Genomic DNA, 17,476 nt, shown 5'->3' with positions numbered 1-17,476 from the left:
AAATTAGTATTGCACAGAATTGTTCTTAAATTTAGTCTTTATTTTGAAGCTGGTTTCTGATTGTTCTTTTTAAGTTACAATTCTGGCAAGTTAACATTATAATTAGAATGAGCAGTCTTGTAATTTGTAATCCACAGACTCTTTAGGCAAAGGGTGGACATGAAATTGTTAGCATTTAAGTGAATATAATGTAAGGATGATTCTCCTTCAAATCCAGTTGCTTAACGATTTCTTTGTTAAAGTTGTGATGGTTTATGGCTGCACTGTCATTGTTTCTTAAGTTATCACGTTATTGGGGGAGACTATTTCCTTCTCTCAGGTGATATATCAGCTAGGTGGGGATCACCCCCATTGAATCAGTTATATGCTAAAACTGGGGGGGTAAAAGCAGGATGTACGAGAGACATTTGATGATGTACGAGAGACATTCAGTCAAAAGAAGCCGTGTGGGGCTCTTTCTGATAGCTGGAAGTACATCCCACGTAACATCCCACCTGTGGGACCAATTTTGGCTTTTTTTCTTGTTGTAGGCACTTCCATATGTCGCTCTTCTGATTGTTATGCTGTTTTTCATCTATGCTGTGATTGGAATGCAAGTAAGTGAACTCTTGACTTCATCATTCAACAACTCTTAAGCTTATTCATTAGCTACCTTACAGTGTACAGTGCTATCTGTCAAGCACAAAAACAAGGAAGACAAGTGTGTTAATTGGATGCAAGAGAAATTCTTGAAAATTCTTGATGTATACAGTTTTGTAGTTACAGCACAAAAATACCTAAACTCTCAAAATTAGAAACTCTGGATAGTGACTCAACAACATGTTGGGAGGATGCCCCGAGGCTCTGGATAGTCAAATGTTTGCACCTGAGCTAGGGTTGTATTGGCGGGAGGTGAGGGAAAGATGACTGAAGGCACGGTCGAAGAGAAAGGTCTTGAGACGGACCTTGAAGAGGACGAGGTAGAGAGTCTCTGGGATGGAGTTTCAGAGCATCGTGACAGAAAGACTGAAAGTGCGACCGCCGATGGTGGGGCGGGCTCAGCAGCAGACTTAAGCAGGCCAGTGCCTGCCGAGAGGAGGGAGTGGGCAGGTTGATAGGGTTTTAGAAGATGCTATATAAGGGCGCTATATAAGTGCAAGTTGTTGTTGTTGTAGAAGGTCTCAGAGGTAAGGTGGGGCAAGACTGTGGAGGGGTTTAAAAGTGAGGATAAGGATCTTCAACTCAATCCTCTGGGGGATGGTGAGCTATTAGAGGCAGCCGAGGATGGAGGTGATAGACTCGTGGAGGCTAGTGCAGAAGAGGACAGAGGCTGCACAGTTCTAGATGGTCTGCAGCTTGTGGAGGGAAGAGTTGGGAAATCTGGCAAGCAGAGAGTTGGAGTACTGTAACCTGGACGTGATGAAAGCAGCTGAAGTTGCTGATGTTTTTTGAGGGTAACCCTCATATGACACAAGGAATCCTGGGGATCAGGAGCAGAGGCATGTGCCAATGGGGGAGAAAACTAGAATAAAAAAATTGGAAAAAAAAGCTATATTTAAATAAAAGGCTAAATGTTACAATATAAATCCTATTGTAAGTTATTTATTTTGTTATATTGTAGGTGTTTGGTAAAATTGCCATGATTGATAATAGTCACATCAACAGGAACAACAACTTCCAAACCTTTCCACAGGCTGTTCTGCTGCTCTTCAGGTTTGTAACACTCACTTTACAAAATTGCTATTCATCCCATAACTCCGGTTTTACTGCAACTGTAGGCACTGAACCAGCAAAAAAACATGAGCTTCAACAACTTGAAATTGAAACTAAAGTAACCCAATGGGCTGGCAGTTTATGATGCTTGATTATCCACCAACATAACGGGTGTATTTTTCTTCTCCTTTTCATGAGATAATATTCCTTCCCTTCGTGTCTTGCAGCATCTACAGTTCAAAGAGTAAGTAGATGAGATGCCATTTTCCCAGTCTGAATTCAGTTCTTACTAGTTATGTGGCTAAACATAAACTTTACCTGCCCGTGGTTTGGCATTTCAATTTCCTTTTTCACTCTCACTTTTCATCTTCTGCACTGATTCACCCAAATCCAAAGCAAACTTCAAGAACAGTATCTTCACTGAGTTTTTCCAACCTGCTGGTACTCACACTGAGTTCAAGAACTTCAGATCATTGCTGTCTCCCACACCATGGATCTGAATTTTGGATCTCCTCTTTTTGATATCTATCTTTGGTATTACTTGCCCTCCTTTGGTATCAATTGCCCAGCCCAATTGTTTGCCACTTCAAAGCCACACCTTCAATTATTTGATGAATAATAATAATTCATTATTGTATTAAGTGAGCTAAATAGAACACTTAATCAAGAATAAGAATAATAATACTTGCAATTAATCTAGTGTCGTCGTCCAAAAGTCTCAAACACTTTGCAGGATTTACTGTAAGGTGCAGCAACTGTATATTTGTAGGCTTTAATGTCTACAAATGTACAGTCACCCCAACTTACAGTAAACTTTGTACATAGCAATAATAATGTCTCACAAACAGCCATAAAATGAAATGTCAATATTATCTAGGGGATTGTTGTCCAGGATGACAGATAAAACATTTTGAGTAGAGCCGTGGTATATTTAATGTCCACCAGAAGAGGTAGGGCCTTGATTTAACCTCTTATCCAAAGGATCGCAACTCCAACAATGCAGCTCTCCCCAAACACTACACAGGAGTATCAGCCTAAACTGAGCTCAAAGTCCTTGTACCAAAAGGGAACAAAATCGACTCTCTATTCCTTGTGGAGAGACAGAGTTTGTAGACCAGTAAACTAACATTCCAACATGCCAACATTCCCCTATAACAACTGAAAGAGACTTAGTCCATTGTCTTCATTCACAACCTGCCACTTCATCCTGCAATTTGTGGAGTTGGAACCCAATCACTTAAGAGTGCACGTATGTCAGTCGCAAGAGTCCTGAGTCAAACGGATTAGTCTAGTTTCATTTGGTTTGTAATACATCCCTATCCACAGTCTAAACTACTCCTGATTCTTAACACTAAAAATACAGTAAAATTGTCATTCCAGCAGGAAGGAAGGAATCTTTAGGGGAGGCAGCCACTTAATTGCGAACAGCTACAGCTTAAATGTCACACTGTCAAAAAGCCGGTTGGTTGACCTGTCAATGCAAGTGCAAATAAAAACAGCTGGAAAGATTAAAGAAAAATGCAGGGGAAGGAAATGATAAAATTATAAGACATATTGTCAAATTTTATTATACACACAGATGCCAAAAACAAAGCATAAATGCACATGGAAAAAACAATTAATACCAATTCCAGTTCTTTTTGTGCTTAATTACACTTCCTCCCTCGGCAACCCCTTCAACTTATGTCTCCGAAAAGGTCTATTTTTGATTCTTTTATCCAGTTGAAGTACCAGAACCATTTTTTGCTGAATGAAAAGTTATATGATATGTCATATGAAAAGCACATATGATAAGTATTTCATGGACAGTTAAGACTCACTCCAGTCACTGCGCTATTAAAAGGTTGACAAGTCAATTGTGTCAATGTGAAAGGTGGCACTGAACTAAAAGATCTGTGCTGTTCTTGGTGTTTGGAATAAGAGAAACCTAAAAAATATTTTAAGGGGAGGAATGCTCCTCAAAAGTCCTCTTTTGGAAAACAGCCTGAAACAGATAATGATTCAAAAATAAATTACACAAGGTAAGAAAATCACAAAAATAGCAACAAAGGGATCTGAAAACATTTGAAATCTGAAAAGAATTGAAAGTTGAGAAAGGATGTGCACTGAAAAGCATTAAAGGAAGAGAGATCATTGAAGAAGAAAATAGAAAGTACAACGGTTGAAGAAGCTTATCTAGACACTGCAAATTTTTAAAAAGAATGTTTGAGGCATTTATAAGTTTCAGTTGTTCTTTTTAAATGAACATTCCCACTAATTGTCAGTGAATGTGGCAAGATGACAAGAACATGGTGTTTCCCACTGTATCATCAGCAGACCAAGAGCACCACCTCATGGGTGTAAAAAAACACAACAGATAATAAGAACATAAAAATTGCTGATCGAAAGAAGACCAAAGTCCATCCAGTTTGCCTTCCACCATGCTGACAGTCGCATGTACATGTCATGTCCCAAACTATATACTATATCCCCAAGATATTATCTCCTAAAATAACTCTATCTAATTTGCTATTGAAACAAAAGCAATCGGATACATGTACATGCACATCCTGCACACATACTCGTGTGTCTTATATTCCTATTTTAAGAAGAGGCAACAGAACATGCTAGCTTGATCAAGGCGGTTGTTAATAATAATAATAATCCTTGCATTTGATATAGCACTTTTCGCGTCGGGAGGACATCCCAAAGCGCTTCACAGAACACACTGTAAAGTGAATTGACTGTATATTTGTGGGCGAACGCGGCAGCCAATTGCGCACAGCAATGTCCCACAACAGTCGTAGATTGAAAATGACCAATTTATTATTGTTTTGGGATCTGGATTATTATTAGGCGTGTGGAGTAAGGAAACTTGCCCAAGCAAGTTGCCCTTGGCAGAATGCTGGAAACAACAATTGCATGACCTTGTAATGTGATGTCAGGGAATGGGAGCTTGTAAAGAATTGTAGTGAAAATCAACCTCCGACTTCAAGTAAGCATCTTAGTGAACAGCAATGGAACACAGTTGTTGTTTAAGTTTCATTTCACACTATGTTTAGGGGAATAGTATGCCTTGCAAATATTTTAACTGGAACAAGGAAGGATGAGGAAAGAACTTAGAGAGGTCTTTAAAATTATGATGGGTTTTGATAGAATCGCTATGGTACTATGGCAGGTAATTGGGACTGAGTTGATTGCTCTTTCAAAGAGTCAGCATGGACTTAATGGGCTGAATTGCTTTGCTATGGTTCTCTATATGTAAGGAGATAATTGGTTCCATTCATATAACAGTTTAATACTGCTATGTACGCTATCCTGTATTTATTTATTGAAACAAATATATACACCTTGTACTTTCCTCTTCAGATGTGCTACAGGTGAAGCCTGGCAAGAAATTATGCTATCCTGCCTCCCAGGAAAACAGTGTGAGAAAGAATCAGCAAGTCAGGAGGCGGAATTCATCTGTGGGACTCACTTTGCTTTCTTCTACTTTGTTAGCTTCTACATGCTGTGTGCCTTTTTGGTAAGTACAGACACAAGGGAATCTGACACAGGATAATCTGACACAGGATTTTTAAAAGTAATAAGAGTCAGTTCATGACTGACAAACAGTTAGAAGTTGGTGTGCAGAGGTGCTGTGTGGAGTTCACAAGTCGAGATGATGCATGTGGTATAATGGGATCTGAGCTGACTGAACTAACTTTCTACGAAATATTTTTCTCATTTTGAAAGCACAATGAAATGTAGGCCAGACATCTGGTACTATTTGTCTTCTGCCCTTCTTTTGAACTGTTAATGTAATCATGTATATTGTTTTACTCAGATCATTAACCTCTTTGTGGCTGTAATCATGGATAATTTTGACTATTTAACACGTGATTGGTCCATTCTGGGTCCTCATCATCTTGATGAATTTAAGAGAATCTGGGCCGAGTATGATCCTGAGGCAAAGTAAGTGATGCAGCTTTCAATTGACATTTATGTCATTTTCCCATGAACTCTATAATGTACAATTTTTATCCAGCATTCACATAAACCCCACATAAGATATTATACAATGTTGTAAACTCTTCAATGTGCTTCATATATGTCTGTTCCATGAACATCACTGTACACTATGCATCAGTGATGTACATTTTGACTTCACTTTTGCGTTTTGTTATTTGGGTAAAGAAATGTACCCATCATAAGGGGTTTGCACAAGCGAGTTATAATGTGGACTTATGGTTCTGATCCTTCAATGACAGCCAACCTAACAAATGGACAACGGGAAAGGTTCGAATCACAGTGGAGTCCTCTCGCACATTTTAGAATGGCTGCCTTTAAATTAACAACAGTGAATTCCATGATAACACTCATGCTCAAGAGGGGTGCATGGAGACCTTCGGGAAAAATTATGGAGTAGATTTGATGAAAACAACAAGGATTACTACTCTCATACAAAATAAGTGGGTTCAAGTCTCTGATTGTTTTGTTTTATAACCAGATTTGTCTCTGTATGTTCCAGGGGACGTATCAAGCACTTAGACGTGGTTACACTGCTAAGAAGAATACAGCCTCCTTTAGGATTTGGCAAGCTGTGCCCACATCGTGTTGCCTGCAAAGTAAGGTTTGGTATAGTCTGCAGAAACATCTCAAAACTCTTTCTTCCCTCATTCTTCAATCATCCTTGTGAGTTTAAAGAGAGGAAATGTAAGGTGAACTAAATGGCGTAGTGGAGTTGATTCATTAATTGCTAAGATGTAGGCTTGTGTAAGTGAAAGCGTTAAAGTAGGGAAACCATTCTTCAGAAAAGCAAATTAGTTGGTTGAAATTTACAGTACAATGGGTCATATGTGGTCTGCGAAAGAGACTGACCTATTGGAATATATCACCTAGCCAACAATCCTCCAAGAAAAATTGGTCACTCACTTTAAGGCAGTTTGTGGGACATTGTTGTGCACCACTGGCACATTTAGCCTGCAAAATACACAGAGACTTCTCAATGACTTGATAAGGTGCTTTATCCAATGCAAGGTTTATTATTTATTATATTAGGTGGTTGTCTATTACATAATCAATAACTGTACGTGAAGATGCTATTGCGTAAACTTGGGTCATGGCTTCTTCATCGGATGATCTCCTTGGTCTTCTATTCTAGTCTTGCAGGACAGATTTCTTTGCATCCACATTATTTATTCTTTTCATTATTTCTAATAATTTCTCAACAGATTAGATTTAACTTCCTGAGCCTACCTTGATATCCAGTGGATAGTTAAGCGATCTAGAAACAGAAATTATCTCTATTTTCCTTTATTATTATTATTGCATCAACCCTTTCTTTATTTCTTACAGCGCTTGGTATCTATGAACATGCCTTTAAACAGCGATGGCACAGTCATGTTTAATGCAACTCTCTTTGCTTTGGTTCGGACTGCACTGAGAATTAAAACTGAAGGTATAGTATTTTAAATTAAATTAATGTCAAATGTTTCACATATGTGTGAACTATGAGCAAACCAGAAAAAAAAAGGGGGGAAGAATTTGACTTCTGTGTTATCTCTTTTTTTCCCTTTATATTGTCTATTTTTGTTTCCCTTCTCTCATTTTCTCTATCCTTGTGGTAGTTTATTTTTTCTCAATACTACATTTGTGTATTTTTGCCTTTCCTCACCTTCTTCATTTTGGTAACACGTTGCAGAGAAGTTGAGGATGGATCTCAAAGAGAATAGGACCTTGGAGTTGGATTAACAAATAATTGTGGTTTTTGACAATGTCTGAATTTCCCAGATCTAAAGTGTCATCTGGCATGTGTGATTGCTGATGAGATTTCCATGATAGTAACAATTATGTTGTAAAATTTATTCTACAAGATGGGGTATTTGCAAAATGTTTTCTGGCAAGGAAGTTGTACTGCAGACAATTTGTTATAAATAGATGACGTTCCTCCCCAGAAAACTCAAGTTTTGGCCGTTTTAAACAGGAGTATGAGCAGAAAAGCAAATATTTTCTGATAGCTATGGGCACTGACAAAATATGGCAAAATGTTTATCTTCTAATAGATAAACTTTGTGGGCCATTTTCCTCCTCTCCCTTTTAAAGCTGCCTACTCAGACCTGGGAATAAACGTGAGTCACCATTTTTCATGGGTGAATTTAGACAGTGAATAGCAGCAGACTGGTAGCCATGAAAGGTGTTACAAGCTCATTCCCATCCTCACCTGATGCCGTTCATACACTTTTCAATAGGGATCAGTGAATAATAATCAGGAACAGTAACCCTGGTTTAATTTACCTTCCTACTCCAGGTGCTGAGATCTATGGTAGTGTCCCAAATGAGATCACAAACTCAACACAGAAAACTAACTGAATATTTAATCTTCTTGTCTCCTTGCTCGGGCCCTTACCTGCTGGACCATTGGAGGAAGGTGCAAGTTACATTTAGTTTAAACATGTTTTGTCTGAACAGGAAACTTGGAGCAAGCGAATGAGGAGCTGCGAGCAATTGTCAAGAAAATCTGGAAACGCACAAGTATGAAGCTGCTGGATCAGGTTGTACCACCAGCAGGAGGTGAGGACCTGAAAATGAAGCGGCTTGAAGGATTAATAACATTATCATGTCAGAAAACTGAACTTGACAGCAGCTATGAGAAACACTCAAATAATGTCACGGTAATGATAGGACAGTAGAAGTTCTCAGATTTTTCCAATTAGTGGAGTCCTGTAGCGTAGTGGTTAAAGTACTCGCTTTGCAAGCGAGGGGACCCAGGTTTAATTCCTAGGCAGGGCCAAACCTTAGGCAAGATTCGTTACTTCACATGCCTCTGTTTACCTCGCAATATGTAGGAACCTGGTTCATAGATTGGTGGATTGCTTTCTGGGGGTAATAATCCATTAAAAAAAATATTTGGTCATTCAATCCATTTCTGTTCGTGGGACATAGTAATTATATCAGCTGCTCATTAGTCTCCAGAGACGTTTCATTCTATTACCTTGAATATGTATCGAAGGATCAATAGCAAGCCAAATAGTGGGGTAATCCTGCAGCTGTATAAATCATTGGTGAGACCATACTTAGAGTACTGTGTACAGTTCTGGTCACTGCAGTACAAAAAGGATATTGGAGAAATAGAGAAGATGTAGAGGAGGGCAACCAAAATGATTGAGGGAATGGAAGGACTGGACAATGAGGAGCGACTAAGTAAATTGGACATGTTCACGCTGGAAAAGAAAAGATTGAGAGGCAACATGATTGTTGTCTTTAAGATTCTAGAGGGGCAAAACAATATAGATCATGTCAGGCTCCTTCAACTTGTCCAGAATAGTAAAACCAGAGGACACGGCCAGTGATTGAAAGGGGGTAAATTAGGAACAAATCTACGCAAACACTATTTCAGTGAGCAAATAGTGAACCTGTGGAACAGGCTCCCTGGGGAGACGGTTGAAGCAGCAAGATTCTTTCAAACACAGATTAGATCATTTTCTTTTAGGAAATGATATTATGGGATATAATACATAGGTAGTTCGGGACATATGTGCATGCGACCGCCAGGAATGTGGAAGGCAAACTAGATGGACCTTAACCTTTTTCGCATGAAATGTAGTCACTGCACTTTGCACTAAATCCTGTGAAATGCTTTGACATGCCATTTTGATGAGATAGGCGTTATATCAAATGCAAGGATGATTATCGTTATCATTATTATTATTATTCCAGATGATGAAGTTACTGTGGGCAAGTTCTATGCCACGTTCCTAATCCAGGATTACTTCAGAAAGTTCAAGAAGCGCAAAGAACAGGGCATAGTTGGAAAAGCAGTGCAGAAAAATTCACTTTCTTTGCAGGTACTTCAAAGAAATCTTGATTGTTTTAAATGTTGCATTCATTTTTTTAAATGTAAGAGCATCTCATTCCATTGTCTACATGCTTTCTGAGTAAGTAACACATTTTTTTCAGGCTGTGAAGTTTTGTACTGATCAAAATGAGGTCCAGCAATGATGTGGAGTGGAGCACTTTGCACTCTGGGTTCCCAGTATCTGCAATAATAACTCACAGGCCAGTTATAGCATTGTAAAATTCCTTCCATTTTTTTTTCGTCAATGTGATTCAACGTTAACAGAAGCACCCTTACTGCCACGGTACTGGAACAGCCTTTCCATTTCTCACATTCTTTCTGAGATTAGTCCCAAATTGGGGGCATTTTGTGCTGTGGGGCAGTGAAACGAGGAACAGAGTAATGGCTATGATTATTCCCAAACTCCTGTAGGCCTTGATAACCAGCAGAGAAAGAGGACCTATACAGTTGGGCTCAACTCAAACTCGTGTCCTAATCCTGAAAGAACAAAGTGCTATCCCGCTGATCCATTCCAAGACTTTTTAAACGCAGATAATTGCTGGATTCCTTCTTTAATACCCAGACTATGCAAATATTTAAAATGCTAAATGTTCACTTTGTAAAAGTGATGGCGAATGTCAACCGCATAGTTTTATTCTCATTTCTTCTCTGTATATTGGTTTGAATTTCTTTATGTCTTCATCTCACTTTTTGTCTTATTTTATTCTTTATTTTCTATCTATTTTTTGTTGAATGAAGTATTCATGCAATTTTAAGCTTATATAATTTTAAGGAGCTACCATGCTGCTACCCATGCCCCCGCCTCCCAACACCTGCAATTGTGGTTTGTCTATTTGTTTGTCAGTTTTTAAGGGATAAATAAAGAACTGACCTAGTTAAATGCCAAGTCTGACAGTCAATCTGAAATTGAGTGTTAAGTGGTCTGAATTGGCAAACAATATAGATATCAAGTGTAAGGATGATGAGGAAAAAATCTTTATAATTTCCTTCTAATATTTTTCAAGATGAGAGATTTTATTGTTGAGGATCGGATCACATTTTTGGCCCCATCATTGGTATCAAATACCATTGACTTTAAGTAAAATAGATGCATAAAGTACCATTGGCTGGAAGGAGAATAGATGCCCTCTGCTCTGTCTTAACCCAAGAAGATCAACGGATGGCATTTCTGCAATGTAAATGCAATGTATTCTGTGGTATGCCCATACCTAGCTGGCCTGAAAACCTATTTCACTTTGAACCTTTCAGGACAGCAGTAGATCAAACCAAGAGGACAGGGTCCTATTTCATTATTCTGCCAATTACCAAAAATAGGATTTTCTAAGGGGAATGGCCTAATGCTGACTAGGAATTTTAAATCCATTTGAATATTGAACCAAGATAGAATAAACCAGGTTTGAATGCTGCAAGTGACTTAACTAAAAAGAGACAAATATGGCATTCATAGCAGACAAATGGTAGAAACCTTTATGATGGTCACACACTTACATTTGTGAATGAATGCACAAATTTACAAACACTATCACTCAGCACAAAGTCCAGCATATCCACTACTGAGTCGTCAATATAATGCCAAATTCATCAGTTTCCAAATTAGCTCAACCACTATTCAATCAACAGTTGAAAGCACATCAATGATATATGCAATGTAGCACTTGACAAAACAAAATTCCTTTTAACAAAAAAAGAGCTACAATCCAACACACAGATGTGCCAAAATAAAAAGTCCTAATTTGGGCAGAAGAAAGGTGGCTGAATATTCTACCTTGTGCACCATGGACCTGACACCACCTCTGACTCCAATGAATCTGGTGAGTGTTGCATTGTTTTGTCAAACCCATGTTCTTTTAGCTTCAGATATTGCAGTCTCACCTCTTTGCATTTAACATTATATAACCTGCATTGCAATAACATATGTGCTTCGAAACAGATGTAAATCTTCTTAGTCTATAACCAATTCTTCTTGCATAATGTCCACACGTCAGCTTTCTCATTCTTACAAGTTATTATTATTGAATTGATGCATCATTTGTCAAGCAAAACTCTTGTCTTTGTATATCCACAGAATATCCTTCCTCGTCAAAGTCATTGGGGTCAGAATAACAGCAAGGCCTCGTGATCTTGGACAAGGAGACAGTGTGTGCACAGCATAAGGAATCTTGTGTGGCTTCAGCAAGACTGAAGGCCAAGTGGGAAACAGACCGCAGGTTATAAAGTTGGGTGGCAGGCAGGAAGCAGTCTCTCATATGTTGTTCAACACAGGTAAGAGGGACACATCAGCCAGAGTTCCCAGGTGCTGTCCTGCCATTTCTCCCACCATAATCCCAAAGCATGCAGGAGGGAGATTTTAGCCCATGTTCCAGAGGCTCGATATACTCTTGGGAACTGTGCAATGTGAATTCAATGTTGTGAAACACTTTGCAATATTGCTACATGTCGTCTCGCTGGTCAGTAAAGTGCACCCACCATGAGACTTCACTGGTCCTTGTTATCACACCCAGATGTCATCATTCGGCTTTGACATCACTCCCCAATCCACCACCCAGCACCTCCGCTCAACTGGCACAAGCCTCCTGCTTGTCCCTCGCACCGTCCACTCCACCATTGGAGGTTGCATCTTCAGCCACTACGCCCTGAAACTGTGCAACACTCTCCCTCAACCCCTCCGCCTTGCCCCTCTCTCCCCTTTATCAAGTCCCGCCTGAAAACCTTCCTTTTCAACCGTACTTACAGTCACCTTCTCCCCACCTCACCCCACCCAGCTCGGAGTCAGGCTCCGCCACTGTTAAGCGCTCTGAGATGCTACCCTGCATGGAGGGCTCTATATGAATGCAAGTTGTTGTTGTTTGACGAGTTTGTTGAATGACATCTTGAGGGAAATCTTGGAGCATCATCTGATGGTACTGTGGCTGATGTGCCACTCCATCCTGAGGATGGCCTTATAGGATTCCTCCCAAAGTTCTTCAGATCGTGATATGCGAAATCTGGAATCAGACAAAAAAATGTACATATGTGTTGTTGCGATCTGACTTTCACATTGTTATCATTTATCTACCTCACAGTTCTTGGGGTCTATCACACACCGATCGCTAACAATATCTATCATTTTGTTACTTTTTTTGTAGAAAATCCCACTGTAAACACTTAATGAAAATATTACTAGAGTTAGTGATCATCTCATGATAGACTTGCTGTTATACTGTTACATTTAATATTGCATATTTTCAACATTGATGTTGCACTCATTTATATGGTAGTATTTTAATAGCGTTGCTGTATTCAGGTATTTCTTGTAGAATGTGCTCCAAGGTTACCAGTTAGATGTGGAATACAACTTCATTTAACTATTTTTCCAGTTACCATAAAAGTTTCCTCTAATGCTTGGAATAAACGTTTTGTATCGATTGCCCCTGTGTCTTGTCTCTCTTTTCCTGCCTCGTGACCCTTTTTTCTTCCCATTTCATGTATATATAATACATGAACCCCATTTTGGCTTCTCATGTCTCATGTGGGCCCTATGTGTCTTTTTTTATTTATTAATGTAGCTTTTGGTTGGTATTGCCTCTGATTTGACAAATATACATTCAGGATTTCAGAAGCATGTGCTACTCTTTCCATATAATGCAGTGATACAGTACCATTGATACACATTACCTTGTGATTTTATCACTTGGCAATGTGTACCAGAGGAATTGGTTTACTGATATAAATATTTATAATGGAAAGTAAAGTTGTACAATGGATAATATTGTGACTATAATGTGCTCCCAAAAACAGTACTTTGAATAGTAATTTGAGAAATGCATTAGCTATCGTGGGCAATGCTTTAACTGGATCTGCTCTACTAATAATTGGCAGAAAGAAGGATCAAGAGCACATTGTGTCAAAAAGTACTTTGTAGTGAAAGAACTCTGCTGTTTTAAGTCATCAAGGATTTGGCAAGCAAAATCTCCCCTGGAAGGAAGAGAACACCCAAGGAGAAGCTGTACTTAGTCCACTCACAACTCCTGAATGTCTCAGAGCAAGCATGGCAGAGGCCTGACAGGAGGTGACCCATCCAATCACTTGTCTCCATTTGGTATATAAGACCTTTGAAATTGAGGAGAATATTGTAGGATCTTATGTTCTCAAAGGAAACTCTTAAAGATTTTAGGACTTTGTGTGTCTGGTTTTTCTAAAGATTTAGGCATATTTATATTTGATGAACATCTGAGATAACAATTGGAAATGGTATACAAACACATGGAGGTGTTGCAAAGTATGTGTATTGGTAAGAACAGTGACTGACTTAGAGGAATACCTTGATACAAAATTTCAATACTAAGTTAAAACTCTTTTCTGCTGGGAGAACAGAAGTGGTCAGAAAATTAGAGAAGCATAAGATTTTCACTTTGAGTGTACCTTTGAAAAAATTCATGCAAAAACACCTTTATTTTACTTCCACAGTTGTCTTGAAACTGCATGCGTTTGAAACAAACTATTTCCTGATTTTTTTTCCCTTGAAAATAGGATGCACCAATTTATTGAAGTCTAGTGCAAGAATAATCCATTATAAAGTTTGATGAAAATCAAATGTGATATTTTGAAGTGATTTAATAAATATTTATTAATACATATATACTGGTTTCCAGAAATATATGGTTCAATATGTCCATCTTTGCAAGCTACCCTGTGTCACTAGTGGTAGAACATTGCTTGTGAAACTGAGGTTAAGACCAAAATTAATTATAGGTCCAGTGACAAAAGAATGGGTTTTCTCAATTGAGCATTCAGTTCAATCCAATTCCCTTCAACCTTCAACTGACTAGGTTCTGACATCAGTTGTAACTCTTTCCTACAACTCAATAAGTAAGCAAAAGATACTTACAGGACATTCCTTTTGCTTAAGTAAATTGTTCTGGATTAGCTATACAAACGCAAAAATGCTACTTACACTGTTGCATGTTGTAATTAAGTGATAAAGGTGTCATTTACGTGTTACCAACCGATGTTCATGCAGATTTCTTTTGATTTATTTCAGCTTCATGAAGCAGTAACATTGAAACTGGATTAATTGATCTGAATATATCCATGAGTGTGACTAGCTCAATAGAATGTTTTAAGGATACAGAAAACTGCTCATTTGAATTGTTTATTTGTACAGGGCTTTTCTTCTAGTACTCGAGAATGCCACAGTCTAACATTTAAATAAAGCTCTACTAATACAAAATGCAGAAATATTGCTGGAAACACCATAAGATTTTCCATGGAACAAATCGTACTTTCGTTTGACTTTAGTCATTTGCTGAAGAAATGTGCAGCCGTGTCATTTGCCAAATACTTTGTACTGTTTATTTAATACACCTTTTGGGGTTTTAAGCACTGAAACCCAATAGGCCACACATCAATGGCACCCACAAATCCTCCACACCCAGACACACTGAACAAACACACACAGATCACAGCAGTGGAACAGCGTTACTTACCCAAGAGTGAGCAGAAAATGTTAAGGGAAGTTGTTTCACTCTTGGCGATTGGATAGTCTGGAAAAGAATCTTTTAGATATTTCTCTGTTTCCCCCCCTAGGCTGGTCTGCGTACTTTACATGATATTGGCCCTGAGATTCGGCGTGCCATATCTGGAGACCTCACAGCAGAGGAAGAACTGGAAAAGGCAATGAAGGAAGCTGCTTCAGTGGCATCTGAAGATGATATCTTCAGGGTAGGATTACTGTTCATTTTTATTTTACATTTATCATAAAATATAACTTTGTTTTCCATTAAAGTCAATTATAATGTCATCAGTGTCACATTCAGATTAAATCTGCTGAAGGAACTATTGCAAACTTATTCATGTGGTTCAGCAGTCAGTCCATTGTGATTAGGATCACTATATTTGATACCCCACGTATTATTTTTTTCCGATCATTGAAATTCCATGGACAATACTCTGTCTCCTAGAATATTCTTTTGAACATTTCCCTCCCTCAGAGTTTTAATTCAATACATTTTAAAAGTTGACACTTCTGCCCTATGAATGATAAAAATAGCATCAATTATTATGAGCAGGTAAAAATAAATTCAGTTAGGTGCTCAGAACTAATAGCACCGAGCCTTTGGGTAAATGAAGATGCTTAGTAAAAATTGGTAAACTGTACAGAACGAAGGCTTGTGTATGATTAGTGAGTGTAATTTCCTCTCACTCTAAGGCCAAGCAAAGTAAGACAGTAAACAACTTTCCCCCGCATCCTGCTAAGCGATTCTTGTGCTCTTTCATGTTCTCACCTTTAAGAACAATGACAAACATGATGCATTCTTGCCTAGGTCGACCACGCTATCCTACTCCACCGCTTGTCCTCCCACCTCAACCTTCAAGGCACTGTCCTTGAATGGTTTAGCTCTTACCTTTCCCACCGTCTTCACTTCGTCTCAACGAATGGCTTCTCCTCCACCCCCCGTACTGTCTCATGTGGTGTCCCTCAGGGCTCTGTCCTCGGTCCCCTCCTCTTCACCCTCTATATGCTCCCCCTTGGTGACATCATCCGCAAACATGGGGTTAACTTCCACATGTATGCGGATGACACCCAACTCTACCTTTCCTCCTCTACTCTCAACTCCACGACCACCGATGTCCTGACAGCCTGCCTGTCCGACATCGAGTCCTGGACGAGAGACAACTTTCTTCAGCTCAACGTGCGAAAAACCGAGGCCCTCCTGATTGGCTCACGTCAGCGCCTCCGCACCTCAGGCGCTGACACCATCAGCATCCAAGGCTGCACTCTCCACCTCTCAAAGCCAGTCAGGAACCTCGGCGTTTTGTTCGACCCTGAGCTGTCCTTTCTCCCTCACATCCGCACCACAACTGGCACCGCCTTCCATCACCTCCGGAATATCGCCAGATTACGGCACTACCTCACCCCTCACGCTGCTGAAACCCTGGTTCACGCCTTTGTCACCTCAAGGCTGGACTATGGGAACTCTCTCCTCGCCGGCCTTCCCGCCACCTCCCTCCACAAGCTGCAGGTCATTCAGAACTCTGCAGCTCGTGTACTGTCCCGCACCAGGCTTCGGGACCACATCACTCCTACCCTCGCTCGCCTCCACTGGCTCCCCATCCCCCAGAGGATTGATTTCAAGATCCTCATCCTCACCTACAAGGCCATTCACGGCCTTGCTCCCTCCTACCTCTCCAACCTACTATCCCCCTACCTACCTGCCCGTACCCTCCGTTCCTCTGGCTCCGGTCTGCTCCACGTCCCCCGCCCCAACCGCCCTACTATCGGTGGTCGGGCCTTCAGCCTCTCAGCCCCGAGGCTCTGGAACTCCATCCCCCAGTGCCTTCGCCTTGCTTCCTCCCTTTCCTCCTTCAAGGCCGGTCTCAAAACCTTTCTCTTTGACCGTGCCTTCAGCTCCCCCTCCTCCTCCCCCCTCCCCCCCTCCTCCCCCTCCCCCCTCCCCTCCCTCCCCCCCCTCGTATATTCACCCTGACCATTTCCCCCCTGCTCGGGTCATGACCCAACTGTGCAGCGCCTTGGGACGTCCTCCTGACGTGAAAGGCGCTCTATAAATGTGAGCTTATTTTTGTTGTTGTTGTAGGTTATATTAACCCCCTGGGTTTCCTGATATCAGCTAGTCTTTTAGAAAGCTGTGACAATTATGAGGACTCGCTCAATCGAACGTATCGGGTGACTACATAGTGATTCCGCAGTTGAGTTATGAAGTGGGCTAGATGCAGAGTAGGCCCGAGCTCCACATGAGGGCTTGAGCTCAAAGACACAACCGACACAATCATGCAATATTAGGGTAGTGTGGCATTGTATGAGGTGTTGTAGATCAAATGGAAGTCCTATGAAGTTAAAGCTCCCATGATAACATTCAAAACGAGAAAGTTTTTTTTTACAGTGATCTCCAAGTTAATTTGTCATTCACCTTCATTGCTATCTTTAGGACCTTACTGATGCAAATGGCTGCTGTGTTTGCTTATAAAAAC

The 17,476-nt window shown here is 40.0% G+C and overlaps 1 protein-coding gene across 1 annotated transcript in view; it reads left to right on the top strand.

Annotated features, from left to right (window-relative positions):
• cacna1c (calcium channel, voltage-dependent, L type, alpha 1C subunit) overlaps positions 1–17,476 on the top strand; it is a 270,222-nt gene that overhangs the window by 234,563 nt on the left and 18,183 nt on the right. The window contains exons 35-43 of the mRNA XM_042335422.1: positions 531–596; positions 1,601–1,692; positions 5,041–5,197; positions 5,498–5,625; positions 6,182–6,278; positions 7,009–7,111; positions 8,122–8,223; positions 9,370–9,497; positions 15,074–15,208. Coding sequence (XP_042191356.1) covers positions 531–596; positions 1,601–1,692; positions 5,041–5,197; positions 5,498–5,625; positions 6,182–6,278; positions 7,009–7,111; positions 8,122–8,223; positions 9,370–9,497; positions 15,074–15,208 — 1,008 coding nt within the window. The remainder of the gene's footprint in view (positions 1–530; positions 597–1,600; positions 1,693–5,040; positions 5,198–5,497; positions 5,626–6,181; positions 6,279–7,008; positions 7,112–8,121; positions 8,224–9,369; positions 9,498–15,073; positions 15,209–17,476) is intronic.

Source organism: Callorhinchus milii, unplaced genomic scaffold, assembly GCF_018977255.1.
Source record: "Callorhinchus milii isolate IMCB2004 unplaced genomic scaffold, IMCB_Cmil_1.0 Scaffold5, whole genome shotgun sequence".
Classification (NCBI taxonomy): Eukaryota; Metazoa; Chordata; class Chondrichthyes; order Chimaeriformes; family Callorhinchidae; genus Callorhinchus; species Callorhinchus milii.
This window is presented reverse-complemented; position numbering and strand designations above follow the sequence as displayed.